Source organism: Geospiza fortis, unplaced genomic scaffold, assembly GCF_000277835.1.
Source record: "Geospiza fortis unplaced genomic scaffold, GeoFor_1.0 scaffold603, whole genome shotgun sequence".
Classification (NCBI taxonomy): Eukaryota; Metazoa; Chordata; class Aves; order Passeriformes; family Thraupidae; genus Geospiza; species Geospiza fortis.
This window is the reverse complement of record NW_005054460.1, coordinates 553,961-571,100: the sequence shown is the minus strand read 5'-3', so window position 1 is coordinate 571,100 and position 17,140 is coordinate 553,961. Positions and strand designations below refer to the sequence as shown.

Here is a 17,140-nt window from a genome sequence, read left to right as displayed (position 1 = left end):
TGTTTGGAGCACATGACGTATGAGGAGAGGCTGAGGGAGTTGGCTTTGTTCAGCCCTCAGGAGAGAAGGCTCAGGGCAGACATTTGTTGTCTTCTCTGCAAAGGGTGAGTAAAGAGAAGATAGAGCAGACTCCCCTGATACATTTTGGTGGTCCCCCCCACCGCTCCCCCTCCACATCGCCTACTTGAGCCTCAGCCTCCAGTGGAGGTAGTGATGGCTGCATCCAGCTTACTCTAGATAGCATTCCAGATCATCTTCCCTGCAAAGCAAAAGCTCAGAGAAATTGTTGATCGGTCCCTCAAAATCTCCAAAACCAAAATTTAAAACAAACAAACAAACAAACAAACAAAAAAAAACCACCAAAAAATAAAAAAGCATAAACCTGGAGGAGTTTAATGAAGTAACTAAACTCCCAGTGTAATTAGTTACCAAGTGGAATTGACAGAGACTTAAAAGTGACACATTCTTGGACAACATCCATTAGAGAACAATACTGTATTTTCTGGAAGATGACCAAAACAATCTAATCACACTCTTTTGTTTGCTGTTGTGATTATTCCAGCTTGATATTTACTCCAAATGAATGCCATTTTAAAAGCAAAGAGATGCTGGATCTTATTGGTCTTGTACAGACAGGGAGTTTCTCAGGGTTATTTTTGCAAAGCTTTAGATCACTAATACCTTTGGTATTTTTTAGAAAACCTTTCAACCTTATGTCCTGGTTTCCACTAGAATAGAAGGGTTTGGTTTTTCTCTGAGCAGTTGTTACAGTACTGTGATTTGAATTTGGAATGAGAGTGATGCTGATAACACACTAATTTTTTGGGTTTTGCTAAGTAAGGACTTTTTTATCCTTTTGTCTTATGCTTCAACAGTGAAGAGGAATGCAAAATAAACAAGGAGGGACCCTAGCTGGGACAGGTGGCTGGAAGTGACCAAAAGGATATTCCACACCATAGGACTCATGCCCAGTTTATAAACTGGAGGAAGTTACCAGAAACGCGTCCAATCTGGGTTCAGCAAGAGGGTTCTGATGTTGGTCAGCAGAGGGTGAGCAATTGCATCATACAGCACTTCTTTTTCCCTTTTTGTTATCACTTGCCATCATTATTGTATTTTCCATTATTTTTGATTATTAAACTGTTCTTATCTCAATCTACAGCTTTGATTTTATCCCCCATTCCACTGGGGTGTGTGGGGGGAGAGAAGTTGCTGAGAGAGTGACTGCTTAATTTCCATCTGGGCTTAAATCATGACACTATTTCATATCCAAACTTCCTGTTTTTATTTAGAAGAAAAAGAAGAGATTGTAAGAAATCATTAAGAAGATCTGTTTATCAATTACTGAAAATTACTTTTGAAAGGGAGTTTTCTTCTCTCTGGCAAAAATATTCTGTGCGATATACTCCACTTAGCTTTTCCAAAAGAAACTGTCATGATCTTCAATCAAAAATAACCTTGAATTAAAAAAAGTAATTTCACAGAACTGCATTCAATCCCCTTCAGGAAAAAAAGTAAGCAACGTGTTTCCATTTACTCCAAGGAGACCTGTTCCAAGTGACTCTGTGAAAAGAATTCTGTTGCTCTTTTAGATAAAAGGGTGAGTTCTTATGGTCTCTTATAAAATGATTTTCATAATTTTGTGTCCAATTTTATATAGTAGAGGCACCTTAGCTGTCCTTTTCAGTAATAACTTTCCCTTGACATTAACTCTGTAGGAACAAGCCCTGAATACACAACTCTGCCTGACAGGTAAAAAATCTAGAATACAGAGACTGTTTCAGTAGTACTACAGAGAATGGAAATTGGTTTTATTTGAACATTTCCCAGTTTGTTTTTCAATAAACTACGCCACTAAAATTTAGGTGGACTTCACAAGGAAAGCATAAAGAAAGCTATCAGGAAAAAAAATGTAAGCTGATAATTAGTCATCAAATAAAATAATTTAAAAAGGGAAATATAACCTAACACAAGAAAAAGGGTTATCAGCAGTGGCATCAAAACTAAGGTGTTTTGGCAGATAACAGAAACTAGGTTCAAGGGTGCTTACAGTCACTTTTGTAGGTAAAATGCTCTTAACAGCAAATACAGTGAAGATTTCTGAAGATTGTGCTAAATAATATTATACAAACTGTCTCCTTAAGACTGAAGGTATGAACAGAACACAGATATGGCCTTAAAAATAAAGAGGAATGGCAGGTTTTAGATCTCAAGCTAATTTCTGCAGATTAGTTGTTATTAGTAGAAGTCAATGCTTTGCATTAACCAAGGATTTAAACTGCTTGCTGGACACAAATATATGCAGTCCAAAAAATTCTCATCTCAGCTTCTTCCTGGATTTGATTGTATAACTGTCATAATGCTACCAGAGAAAAAAGTTGTAAGCATTGTGGGTCATGTCCTGTTCTTAGTGCTGGATCACAACAGACTAGTACACTTCAGAAATTAGCAATTTTATCTACTCAATTAGATAAAAGTTTAATTCTTAATCTTGTTTTAAAAATAAGAAGGTTAGGGTCGCTAACTTATGTTCACCACAAGAAAAATCTTCTTAAAAAGTGGTTGCTGGAATTTGAAATTGTAGTTTTGCATAGACTTTTCAACACGAGAGATGAGTCAAATTGAGCCAGTGAGCCAAGAGTTAAATCACTCCCACAGATGCCACAGATCCCACAGATCTACTGTAATGAATTGTATGAGTGACAGTCTCATGGATTTAACTGCATGAATCATCAGACACTGTATCTTTTCCCCATGATCTCCTCGTGAATTTCTCTTTGCTATAAAATGTTTGAGTGTTGCTGTTTGATGTTTAACTTTAATACCTGATGTTGATTATCTGACAGTGAAAAAGTAATTATTTTTTCCCCATGAAAGAAGAAGGGAACTCAAGCCCAGGTTTCTTTATTCAGGAACAAAACAGTTTGGGTTATGACTTTTGGAGTTTTAAGATGTTACTGTTTGGAGTTATTTTGAGTGTAAGATCGAGTGAGGGCAACTAAGAGAAAAAATATAGAGAAAAACAGTCTCCAAAGCCAAAACCCCAGATATCACTAGGAGTTGTCAAGACTTTGGACTTTGGATAGGTGAATCATTTCATTATGTATTAAATCTCAGAATGTTGTTGCTCTGTCTGGCTGTCTCCTCAACATTAAACCACAAGCTCTTTGCCTCACATATCAATTTTATCTCCATTAGTATGGCTTTTTGTGTTAAACATTCAACCAATGTTTTTTCAGGGCATAGAAGTTTCAGTTTAGTAGTTGGCCAAGCCACTTAATCTGCTGCATTATTCCATTTAAATCTTTCAGTGAATTGCTAATTAAAATAGAGGGGAAATGTGTTTCCAGCTAATGTGCATCTCAGTGTCCTCTTATTAAAGCCTTTTGTCATTCTGAATTCCTTCCAAGCGTTGAAAATCTATCTTGTTCATGAAAGATTATCAAGGCTTTCAATAACATTTGTTTGTTTCCTCCAAGCCTTAAAGTGATAGTCCATAGATTTAATTGCAGCCAAAGGCATGGGCTTTTGAGGCCTGCCTGGATTTTTCAGTGTCATGGCTTCAGCAGTTGCAGCTTTTTAGTGAGGTATGGATCATATATTGTAGCTTGGCACTGATACTAAAGTGATTCAGAAATAAAAGTCTGAGAGAGATTTGTCTGAACAAGCTGCAAACATACAGGATGGGTACTTCACTAACTTTGAAAAGAGATTTTTTTGAACTAGAACCACAGCTACTCCATCCAATGTACTTCCTTGACTGAGCTATACTTTCCTTACCAAACAGACTATGGCATTTTATACCAACAAATCTACCCCAGGTTTTCTTTTCCTATAGACATTACATTTCTTCTCCTAGCTGGAACTAAGAAAGCCAGAAGACTAGAAAGAAGAGAAAATAAAATTTAAAAAACCCACCCAATCAACCAACAACAAAAAAATTTGCAGAGAATCTGATAGAGAACAAATATAACTGGTTTGATCAGAAATCCTTGCTTAAATCTACAGACCTACCATTGAGTTAATCTTTGGTGTGAATTTAGTATTTTTTTTATTGAGACCTTGAGATAAAAATGACATTTTCGTATATAATTTTTCAGCCATCAATCTTCTTAAAATAGGAGAGTGCCAATGAAAAAATGAAAATTACCAAACTAATAGTTTGTCCTCTTTAGTCCCACTTGCCATTTGCAGTTTCGTTGTGCCTCTTTAACTGGTTTCATTCTGGTGTCATTAAGCGCTGTAATTATGGATGTATGTATCCATGAATGCATGTATGAACATACACACATCATATGCAAGATTCTGAAAATGCTGTCTTACTATGAATATTACGCACCAGTCATTTTGGTTTTAAGCAACTTTAAGATGCCATTGCATGTGGGATTTCTGTAATCAAATCTAGAATTTTTCATTTTGGCTATTTAAGTGTGATGTTATCCCACAGATTTTATTATAGTCTAAAAGGAGAAATCAGATCCAACAAAGCAATTCAGCTCACCTTTAGATACTTGAGCTAGAGCAGATGAATATCTATAAAAGATGAAGGAAACATGCAGAGGCATAGGAATTTAACTTTACGACCTCAAAACTTAGCTGTTATGTATCCCAGTCTCCATTATTCACTTTTTCTGCTTATCTCTCTGTGTCTAGAATAGACACAGAAACTGCCTGAGAGATCCTGCTCTCTTCAAGTATCAGTGGGTCAGTCCATCCTGCCTTCAGATTACTGAGAGCCCTATTTCACTAGAGAGACTGTGACCAAACCCAAACACTCTGCTACCCACAACAGCCTCCACATTTTTCTCTCCTCCTTCCATTCTATTCTGTCTTTTCATATTGTCTCCCTGAGCCTGAGGTCCCACAATACCTCACAGTACCACACTGGGAGATAGACTCTCAGTCTCGTCACAGCTGATTTTATAAATAAACCTTTGATAGAAAATAGCTTGCAATTTCCCCTTTGCAGAACAAGGGAAGCCAGTTTAAACATTTAAAATCCTTCCGGTCCAATGATCAATTGAGCAGTTTGTATGTGCATTTCTGGTTTTGTACAAATAGCTCTTGCAAGCGTCACCAAAATGTATTTGCACTTTATCACTCCATTGTCTTATATGTTGCACAATTCACGAGCAATTTAAGGCATTTTCAAAAATATTTCTGAGATATTACAAATATCAGCTTAATAGGGTCTGTCATTATTATGGCTGTCTTTTACAAGTATTGAATGTCTTTTATGGAAGGGATTATAAATAAAATTAAGCCTACAATAAATCTCAACCCACAAAAAACTGCATATTTTATCCTATCAGCATGTCTCTGCTTCTTTTTTTCTCCCCAGGAGCCATCTCAGCTAAGCAAAATGCAAATATTCATCAGTATTTTTATCTGAAGTACAACTATGATGAGATTCCCATGAGTTTTTTATTGAGGTCAAGGAGTCTACATTTTCTTTTGCTTCCAAGCTATATATGAGTGACAAAGAACTCACACCCACAACACATATTTTGCATTCAAATTCATTGAAACTAATAAATTATATTAAAAAGACATGGCTTAATCCTGAAGACATTAAAATCTCTATAATGAAGTGGTTTAAAGTTCATGATGCAGCATCACATTTTATGGCTGGATTTATCACTGTTAGAAGCACCTAGCTTAAGGCTCCAACCGTCTGCAACTTGTCAAGATCTAATTCAATTTTTACAGTTAAACAGGTCTGCAAGTATTTTATATGGCACAACCTTGGAGGCCACAACATTTCAACATTTGTGCCTTAGACAATTTCAGGATTGGTAAATCTTTATACTGTTGGATCCATTGGATATTTCAGGAATATTCAAATTAAATAAATGAGTTAGTAAGAAAATGCATTCCCCCATATTAAACTCTGAACAAGTCTGGGGTTTCATATATAATATCATCTTCAGTTTTCTTCTTTTTCCTTCACTTAAGTTCTTTTTCAGTACATCAGATTACTTGTCTTTCCTCCATCTCAGTGTTCACCAGTGACCATTCAAACAGTCCTGTGTCTCAGTCAAGGAGTTCACATTTTGCTTATAGTGGTCCCTTGCCTAAGGGTTGCTGTATTTTCTTTGCACAACCTGTCAGTTCCCATTTAAATCAGCATCTGCTTCAGCACAGAAATACAGAATCGTAGAATATCCTGATTAGCAAGGGACCCACAAGCATCATTGAATCCAACTCCTGGCCCTGTACAGGACACCCCAAGAGTCACACCATGTACCTAAGAGCATTGTCCAAATGCTTCTTGAACTCTGTCAGGCTGTGCTGTGACCACTGCCCTGGGGAACTGTTCCAGTGCCCAACCACCTTCTGGGTGAAGAATCTCTTTTTAATATCCAACATAAACCTCCCTGGCACCACTTCAGGCCATTCCCTTGGATTCTGTCACTGTTCACCACAGAGAAGAGATCAGTGTCTGCTCCTCCTCCTCCCCTCACAAGAAGCTGTAACTGCAGTGAGGTCTCCTCTCAGTCTCCTCCAAGCTGAACAGACCAAGTGACCTCAGCTGCTCCTCATAAAGCCTCTTCTCAAGGCCCTTCACCATCTTTGTTGCCCTCTAATAGTTTAATATCTTTCTTATATTGCAGTGCCCAAAATTGCCCCCAGCACTCGAAGTGAGGCTGCCCCAGTTCAGAGCAGAGAGGGACAATCCCCTCCCTTGCCTGGCTGGCAATGCTGGAACTGATAACCCCCAGGGCTGGCCTTCCTGGCCAGGGCACTGCTCAGTCATATTCAACTTTCAATCAGCCAGGTTCCCCAGGTCCTTTTCTGTGGCACTGCTTTCCAGCGTCTCATTTCCCAGTCTATCTGTACATCCAGGGTTGCCCCATCTCAGGTGCAGAATCTGGCACTTTCCCCTGTTGAGCTTCATATGGTTGTTACATATGGTTGGCACATATGGTTGGCACTTTAGTTATCTCCTCCTCTCTCCCTCCTCAGCCATCACTTTGTCCCTTGGTGCTGTTCTTGCATAATCGCTCATCTGGGTAGGTTATTCTGCGCAAATGTGGAGCAGCTTGTCTTAGGGAAGAGTTGTCATCACCCTATGCTTGCACCAAGCGTACTTCACAGCCCTCCTAGCACCTGAACTCAGCCCCACAGCAGCTCATTCCTGAGCTAAAGTATTCAAATTGCACTTCACATTTTACTGTCTAATGTTATCGGTTTCTCACGGCTGTTACCTTAAATACAGATACAAAAACCAACACTTACCATCCGTCCTCCATAAATATATTTTCCTAACTTAGTGCCCCATTTTTCTACACTAAATTCCAGTTTCTCTTTTTCATTACTGCACAATATTCTCTATAATCATATGATTGGGAATTTTTCCTTTATTTGCCTGAGTCAATACTTTTTGCAGCAGTATCACAGATGATCTGGTATAAGCCTGCTGCGTCTCTTTGCTTCTATGCCACCGTCAAGCACACTCTTGTAATCTATAGGCAGCAGTTTCCACAGCCATGAAGGGCATTCCCACGCCCTTCATGAAGATGTCTTCACTAAGATCACAAGCACAAAATTAACCTTATTTTGCAATTTTATGTTCTTGAAGTACTTGTTGAAAATATTCTCAGTAATTTTCCTAGCACACATGGAATCATTAGTTATATTATATTATAGACCACCGATAAAATATTTTCTTGAGATTCTACAGTCATTTTTCTGTGTAATCACTCATTGATTTAATAAAAATTCATCCCTGCATATTCCCTCCATGGCAAAGAATAAAGCCTTGTGGTGTGTTCAGTAATTCAAGCATATGCATTATTAGACACTTGTCTTCTTAACATAGTGGCCTGGTCTACATTTGAGAGGAAATCCACTAGTGTACTACCCACATGCTTCTGTGGCAGTTTTCCAAATAAAATCAGCAGCATCTCCACAGCAGTTGGTTTCTATTCAGGGCACAGAAAGCCTTTGCATTCTGTTTGGTGGCATATTTGAAGATAATTATATCAACTTTGTTCACAACTTGGAGTATTTGTGAATACCCAACTAAGTTTTTTATATGGTGTGTGTATATATATATATATATATTTAACATGTGTGTGTATGCGGGTTTTAAATATATATATATATATATATATATAGGGTTAAATGGTTTATTCTATAAACATATTTGGTGGTTTTGAACAAATATAAGAGTAGATTAAGAGATGATAGGTCTACACCTCTTTTCAATACTCTCTAAAATTCATAGACAAGGCAAAAATTAAACATCACTCTTATGTTGGGAGCTAGCAGTGTTCCATCTGTGACAGTCAAATCTTTGGGTTACAGACTGGTCATTGACATTTTATTACACTCATGACTGGCAGAGAAAAAGAGTAAAAGAATGTGCTTTACCCACCCAAGGAGTTTGACTGAATGAGTTTTCCATTTAGATCCTGCTTTCTGGGAGTGTCGATATATTCCCTCTTTGTAAAGGAAAAAATCTTCATACACTTTCATTATTGCTGAAAAACAGTAGGAAAAATCACAGTCAGCAAACATAACCTCTATTATTCTTTGCTCCTTGTGTTTTACCAATGAAATGCTTGTTGTGTGTTGGATTGCATTAAGTGCACTTTGTAATTCCACTAAAAGCATCAATTTCTCAGAAGTGTCCTGCTGTGAGTGAACCAATAGAAATACTTCAACAAAGTTCTCTCTATGGTCTCTTATCAAGTTTGTCAGTTTTCCTTGTCATGGAAGCTCCCTCTCACTGACTTCCTCCAATGCAGTAAGAGGAAACATTGCCTCATGAAGGCTTACATAAATTTTGAAATCTAATTCAATAAAATTAATCTCCCCAAGGTTCATATATAAACTACTCAGTTCAGACTAGCATCTGCATATTTAAGAAAAGTATTTAACAGAAAATGTATATCCTGTGAAATATAGTGGAGTGAAATGCCTTAATCTCCTTAAAGAAAACTAAATTGTGTGTATGCATATAAATCATGACTGCTAGTTAAAAGTGTGGAAAAAGCCACCCCTTTTTTCAAAAAAATGTAAGGTGAAAGAGCTGATGGACTGAACATTTTGTGCAAGAAAATGAAGATTATAAGTTGCATTTTATGCCTCTCTTATATAAAAATTTCTTAGGAGCATTATTCATTTATTAAGAAAATAGTTCTGGGTTTCTTTTCCACATATGTTCTGCCACCATTAGTACCATTTGCTTTATGGTGGGCTACCAGATCCAGAGAAATGAAAGCATTTTTCAGGTCTACATTACCTTTAGATTCCAGTGAATTAGAAGCATTAACTATAAGCTTCATTCCATTTTATTTTTAGCTTATGATTTTAACTGCCACACAGCTTGGAACATGAGAATTAGTGAAATCCAATTTCCTAAAGTCTTGCACCTTGAGAGTCCCATAAAGTACAAGTCTCACTGACCATTTTTTATGTGGTTGGACCATTTTTAACATATGAGTCTGGTATAGATCTGCAGTATCCAGTAAGATGAGATCATGCTGCCATATTTTCTGTCTGGCATACTTATAAGTTTATTTTTCCTACCTGAATATTTTCATAAACTTGAAGAAAATTAACTATCTTTAAAAGAACCTCTATAATATTTGGCTGAAGGTATGAAACAGTCAAAAATTTTAGGGGATGAAAGAGATTTCTCAAAACATGGTTAGATGAGGCCGATTGCCTTGCCACAGACAAGCCTCATATTGTGTCCCTTCCCCATCACAGCTTGGTTGTAGCTGTGGCAATGAGACCCACTGCTCCTGAGCAAAGGCTCTCCTTCCTCTCTGAGAAAGGGAAGTCCCATCTGATGTCAGCATGCCTGGTGCTTAGGCCATCCCACTGTCAAAACTCCCCAACATCTGAGCTGTGACACCAGCCATGGAGCCATGATGTCTTAACAGACTCGGCCCATCTGTTTCTTCCAATGTTGCTGCCTTCAACTGTAAGTACAAAGGAGAATATAACTTGCGCCCCAAATGAGACACATTCTTGTCTGTGAAGAGATATCATACCTAATTTTTTTTTCATTGAAATGAAGTAGAAATTTTTGAAGTGTATTTCCAGAATAACTTTAGTTTATGTGATAGAATTTTATCCATGATTGTATATTATATATACATTGCACACCTGGGCACATGTGTACACACACATTTTTATATGTATGTAAATATATATACTCATGTATATGTAACACCTTGTAATCAGGACCTAAACAATGGTATGGTCTGGATTTAGAGTGGTCTGGGTGCATGAAGTACAGGATGGACAAAGATGATGGTAATTCTAGATCTAGCACTGAGATATTTTTATTTATCCAGTGGTTTTGTCCTGATACAGACTGTGACTTGGACAGGACAAGGTGATCACAGTCCACCACCTAATTTTGTTCCTTCTCACATAGGAAAGGCTTTGCATTTCCCAAAATGAACAGATGAATTATTAATGAATCAGAAAAGGCAGCGATTTTCGTAAGATTTACTATACTTCATGCACGAGCTACTTCAGTCATGCTGAGCTTGTCAGATCTATGCATATAGATGCAGCAGATTAAAAGATTGATTCCACTGTGTATTCCCCTGCATAAAATGGTTAAATAGGATTTTTTGTCTCTTTTGAATCATACAAAGACATGAGAAATTAAAACTAGTTGCTACAAAAGGAAACAAAGTTTAGCTTATACATTAATATAGTCAAGCACTTTCTACAGATCATTTTCTTCATCTTTTTACAGATTTACTTTCTTTAGCAAATATAAAAATTTTTCCCAAGATCATAACAGCTGAAATGGTAAGTTTTGTGGGGTCAAAACCGTGATGTATTACCAGCAATGTGTGAGCCTGTCTTTTAATCAAGACTGACTAATGTGTCAGAGAGGATAATTTTCCTCCATCAGCCTTGTAACTGTCAGAGTATTTCTTAAAGTCCATGAGAAAAAAATGTATGGGCAATATTAGGATTGTCCATCTGAATGTTTTGAAATTATTGGTGAAATTTCACTATAATTACTTGAAAATTGATTTCTTAAAAAAAACTAGTATTTCATCTTTGAATCAAAAATTGCTAATTGCTCGGTTTCTGTACCATGTAAGACAATGATGTAGGTCAAAGAGAAATTGTCATTCAAACTTGAAAGCTGTATAACGTAAAATCTTCAATTACATTCCTAAACCTACTGCTTCACAGTTGTTAAAAAACTTTTTTTTTCTTAACTTTAAATATGACCAAAAATCCAAATCCATTCATCATCATGATCTTGAAGGGATCTTGAATATTTCCCAGCTATTAAACATTGCTTAGTACATTAGAAAAGACTATCCCTGAGCATTTTGTAAGTTCGTCAGAAATGACAAGTGAATGAATAATGGAAAACCCCTTCAGTATCTGAAGATCATTTGCAGAAAAAGTATGATATGGTTTTAAAATTAGACTTTTGCCCTGGTTGCATCTGTAATATGGGAAGATAAAAGAGAGGATCAGTGACAAATTACAGGGTCATAACTGTGATTAATTTAAAACTCATATTATAGCCAAAAGAAAAAAGAGCAAGTGATTTCAGTCGGTGATGCATAGTCTCAGTTATATGCTGTAATGTAGATCTTGATTTTTCTACAAACAACATTACCTTAACCTGATACACAAAAGCATTAAATGAAAAAAAATTGAATTGTTGAGTGGCTAAATCCTAACAAATGGCTGAATATTGATTATTTCATGTGTAAAATTTAGTACTAGTAGATTTAATCCAGAAGAATGTTTGAAGTTTGAAACTCTATCTTGAGGATCCTAATTTTTATCATTTTCTAAAACTGGCAGAAATTACTGTTTTTCCATCTATATCAAATGCAATGTGGGAAATAATATTTTCCTTGAGCAAACAAACAAAAAAGACTGATGATGTTGATCTAGTTAAGTCTGAATTTCAGATTAATTGCAGCTGCCCACATAAAGAGCTTTAAGAAGTAATTTCAACTACATGATGCATCAAAATGAATTCTATCTCATAATCAAAACCATTTGAATAATAAATTGAAGATTATGATAATTCCTTATATAATTAAAGGCAGTAGAAATGCAGAAGTCACCTGAAGTAAAATTCTTCGGCTTTGCATCAGCCAGCCATCCAAGAGAGGTGGAGATCTTGCACTGTGACCATTCTCTGTCATCCCAAGCCCCACATCCATCAATCTCTCTAGTTACACTGGCCTGGGCTGTGAGCAGGAACCTGCATTTTCAGCTGGTGCCAGCACCATACATGGCTACAAATGGATAGTATCCAGGGTAAAAAAAAAAAGTTTGCAGTTCCCTACTCAATGCTGAGTCTCTGAGTGAAGTCTCTGTATTTCTGACCTCTAAGAGGTCAGGGATCTTCATTGCAGAGTTCAGCAGAAAAATTCAAAACTAGTAGGCACCAACAAGAGCATTTGGGTTCTGAAATGAGAATTCTGGGGTATTTCAGTACTGAATGATTTGCTGGAAGGCCCATATAGTTCAGCATTACCTTCAGAGGAGAGCAGGTCTGGTGGGCTGGCTTTAGCCGTGGGGGAATCCACCCCAGCCCTATAGAACCAAGTCTGGCTAACATTTAATTCCATAAATTGCTATTTCACCCATGACCAAAGAACTGTCATGAAAAAAGGCACACAGATTTCCCACACACATTTTGCACAAATTTTCAGTGTATCCAGTTCAAGGTCATTTTACTCTTTACAGGCTCTGATGCAGTCATGCTGCCTTTAGGGCCACTATTTACCCACCAAATGTCCCTGGATGGACTACAGTGCATATGACTGGATTCTTCACTGTGGTATATAATTTGCATTTTCTAATATTTTGATACAAGATCATTGCACAATCTAACTATTTCCATAATGCGATCATCCTTTAAACTTACCGTACCTTGCACTGGTCCTCTCTCCTTGATTTCTTTCATTATATCAGTTTCCTGACAGGAGGTGAGAGGAGCAACAGAGAGAGCAAGGGAAGATAACATTTATTAAATAAAATTAAAACTCACACTAATTTATCATTGTGTGCACACATATATAGTATAAGTATACCTTTGTACTTGTATTTCTGCTGGAGAATATTTGGTTTACCAAATTAACAAAACCTTCAGAAACATGTTTGAGAAGAACAACTGCACTGTTATGACAGCATACTTTCTTTTCTATCTCAAATTTCTATGGGACCACGAAGTATCAACTTTAAAGAGATGATGTACAACTGAGAAACTATAAAGAATTTCAACTCATAGGAAAATTTAAGGGGAACATAAAGGAAAATTCACAGCTCTAGTCTTGAAGTTAAGTGAACATATTTTAACCAAACCTCAGAGGAGTGAAATTGTTGAGAAAATAGATGAATTTCATTAACTTACTTTTGAGGACACTCTGTAGTGAGAGGCACACCGGTATAACCGATTGGATTTTTCAAAAGCATTGGGACATGGCCCGTTTGTATAGTTTTTTCCATATTCACTCGACACATAACACTGTTTTTCAGCTGATGGCCCCAGGTGTTTGTTCCAAAATGATGGATAACAAGCATATGATACAACCCTGTTCAGGTAGTTTAAAAAAAGAGTTGATAAGAAGCTCACTCAAAAATTTTTGCCATTTTACTTCAAGCTTTTAATTATTTTGCAACTGTCGTATTTCAAGTAATACTCTTCAGAAATGTAGATGGCATATTTTCAGCTGGATGGCATTTCCTTCAGTTAATACACATGATATTTATGATTAAGTTTCCATTACAGTAGTCCTCCTCCCACCCTTCTCCAAAGAGAGATAGGGTAAAAAATATGTTTAATAATTGTCACCTGGTACATTCATCTCATTAATGATGCATGAAAGCTCACACTGAAGAAGATCAATAAATTACCAATGCTGTCAATGGGCTTCATTTATCAAAAATGGCTTGTGAAATGGGATATGTGGAATACTGTTAGACATTTCTGAAACAATATACACATTTCTGCATTAATGCCATGCAGGCCTAGGAGAGGGTTTCTTTTACAGAGCATAATCCAATATTTTGCTGAAGCAGAATACCTTAAAATAGACACTCTTATAAAAAGCATTTGTATTTATCAATTATACTGGAATTTCTGAACCTGAGGAATTGAAAACTATATTTCTACACAATATGGAGTAAACTGTGCTTGCCAGTGTATACTTAGCTGTCAGGAGTTTTACAAGATAAGCCCATATATCCTTCAGCTCTTTTGAATAAGAAATCGCATTTTACCATTAGCATTTGGTGATAGAAAATCTGAGAAATCTTTTTCTTTCTGCCCAAAGTAGAGCACATACAGTAGCATGCTGGAGCTGAGTAGTAATCCAGATAAGATCTCTGAACTAAGAGTCACGTTTGAATCTTTTCACCAACCACAGTTTCTGCAGCCTTGATTACCACAATTGAACAGCTTTCTGCTGAAGCACAATTTCATATGTGCTGAAGTACAATGTCATATGTGCTGAAGCATCTGCACACCAGTAAACATCAAAAACACTTCAAGGAGAAGACCCTTCCAAAAGAGTCATAGAAGAAAAGCAGAAATAGATGTGAATATGTTTATATGCATAAATATAGATAAATGTATACAAAAAAAATGTTAGAAACAAGCAGAATCCAGGGCCAACTAGGAAAACTATGTAGTGTGTTCATACATTCTTGACAGAATTCATTTGAAGTCATGTCTGTGTGTTCAATCTAATGAAATTTTTGTGGATTCATTGCAGTTATAAATTTGAATTGTGAGATAAGAAAATAATCCTAAACATTAGACTATGTTATTTGCAAGCTGGCTAATAACAATAACATCTTTCTCACACCCTACAGCTGCCAAGAGCCAAGGTACAAATCAGATGAAGCCTATTGGGGTTGGAAGCACTATTTACATTCATGTCTAACTTTTATACCACCTGAAAATGAAGTGTTTCTTCCTCATTCTTGATTAATATAACCTTTTTGTTTTCCTTATTAGTTAAAATAGATGCTTTCAAGAACACTTATTTCTCCCAAATTATGACTTGTAACTGAAACACTTTAATAATAATTAGCAATAGAATACATATTTATTCTTTAATTAATGGAGGAAGACAAAGAGAAAGTGATATTTAAACAGTGTTTCAGCTCCACTTACAGCAGATTTCACTGTTAATTGGGTGTTTAGTGATTCTGAAAAGTCAGGTCTCAGCACTGACCTAGCTTCCTTGAGCTTTATGGAAATCTTTTTCTGACTTCACTGGGGATAGTTTAGGTCAGCACTTGATTTTTCTCAACATCTGTCAGAAACCTGAGCTGAGCACACTCCAGAAATCAAAACAGCAGAAACTTTAAACAGCATCAAACGCCTGCTGTGATAATCTACAAGACCCCACAGAAAATCAATGTGTTTTCTTGCTGTTGCAGGGTATGCAGATAATGACACAATGATTGCAATATAACAATTCCTAAAAATAAGTCACCTGGAAGTGTGTGGAAGCAAGCACTATTTGACAGGGCTCATTCAAAAGACACTTCTAACTTGTATGCCATAAATTTCCAATATTTCCTCATTGTCACAGGTAAAAGGTTATGGATTATGGGGTTTAGCTACAAAACTGATTAAATTATGAGTCCAGTGAATCAAAACTTTTCTTTTAATTGTTGTTCTTGATATTATTTGCTCTTGGCTACTGTCAGAGACTTAACATTGGGCTAGATGGACCCAGAAGTGCTGTTCATGTGTTCTTCCAGTATCTGTTCTAAAGATATTTGGATATTTCCCTTAATGTGTTTGTTTGCATCTGGAAATTTTAGAATGGGTTTTGAAATATCATTTGAACTTGAGGAAAGAAAAGCAGAATGTAGAAATTTTTATAAAAATAGGTAAGTAGGGAGTACCACACTTCCATGTGTGGTACTTTGATGCCAAATCAATGATCAGGGATAAAAATGGGTAGCAAGAAAAGGTCTGTCATAGCACAGTGATGTTGTACAAGATGGAGCTAGCTCCATGGCAACAAAAAAAGCATAATAAATTACTAAGAAAATAATCCTGGATTGATGAGATTTTTTGGAGATTTAGATAGCTTCCAAAAATTCATTATGGTTTTCACAACTGTCCTTCGGATTCTTTTCTTAGATGATTAGCTAAAGAGGCTGGTGACTAACATGAGGCTGAGCAATAAGCAAGTACTTGGCAGTGTGAAGGTGAAAAGACAGTTCACAGATGTGCTGTGTGAGCTGAGGTGCTGTGGCTCTGTGTTTCCAGGCTCACATCAGGCAGAAAGCCTGCTCAGCACACCACTGTCACGCTGCTACTGTGTCAGGTCGAACATAATGTTATTGCATTCACACCAGAACAAGCTCCTGCGACGGTACATCTAGGTTGATAATGAAGTGCCTTGTAGAGCTTCAGCCTGCCTTGCTTTTCTTTCAAAAATAAGCTAACTAACTCTTCTATACTTAAATTGCTTCTGTATAACAGGCCATGTCACTAACCACACTGCTCAGGTCAAAATAATACTGCATTCTGGCATAGGAAGAATTTTATTATTATGGGACTCATGGTAGTTGTGCCTGTACAGGGGTAATAGTCAGAGGGAATAGAAAACTAGGAGATTGTCCTGTCACTGCATTCTTTACAGCTTTTCCTCTAAAAATAAGATGCTCCAACTGTTCTGGAGATAATGCTCATAAAAATTATTCTCACTTCTCTTATCTATACCAGCAATTCTTGTGCTCCTGTTTTTAACAGGCAAGAAAACCATCCAGAGAGAGTGTTGCAATTACTCTCATAAAAACATGAACTACTGAGTAAAATGAGACTGTTTTTCTAGTTACAGAAAAGTATTGCAGTTTAAAAGTGCTTAAAATTAAAATGTCAAGTTATAACTTTCATTTCTTCATTAATGAAACTTTTTCCCTTAGCTCCTGAGGTGGTAAGGGGCCTTTGCTAATCACCCAGCTGAAGGATCTCCTTCTTAAAACCTAAATGAAAGCCAGTTTAGTGTTGAAACCCTGAGAGAAAAAGATAGAGGAGCACTCAAAGTAAACTCTCCCCATAACAATACAAAGTCCTTGTCATATCAGAAATAGTTTGACACACTTGCAGAAAGCAGAATTGTCACTTCTATAGTGTGACAGGTCTTCTCCTGGA

General features: G+C 36.7%; 1 protein-coding gene across 1 annotated transcript in view; it reads right to left on the bottom strand.

Moving 5' to 3' along the window:
• Positions 1–17,140, bottom strand: part of TINAG (tubulointerstitial nephritis antigen) — a 38,534-nt gene that overhangs the window by 3,807 nt on the left and 17,587 nt on the right. The window contains exons 7-9 of the mRNA XM_005427912.2: positions 13,373–13,553; positions 12,892–12,937; positions 8,381–8,486 (exon numbers count right to left, since the gene is read on the bottom strand). Of these exons, the coding sequence (XP_005427969.1) occupies positions 8,381–8,486; positions 12,892–12,937; positions 13,373–13,553 (333 nt within the window). The remainder of the gene's footprint in view (positions 1–8,380; positions 8,487–12,891; positions 12,938–13,372; positions 13,554–17,140) is intronic.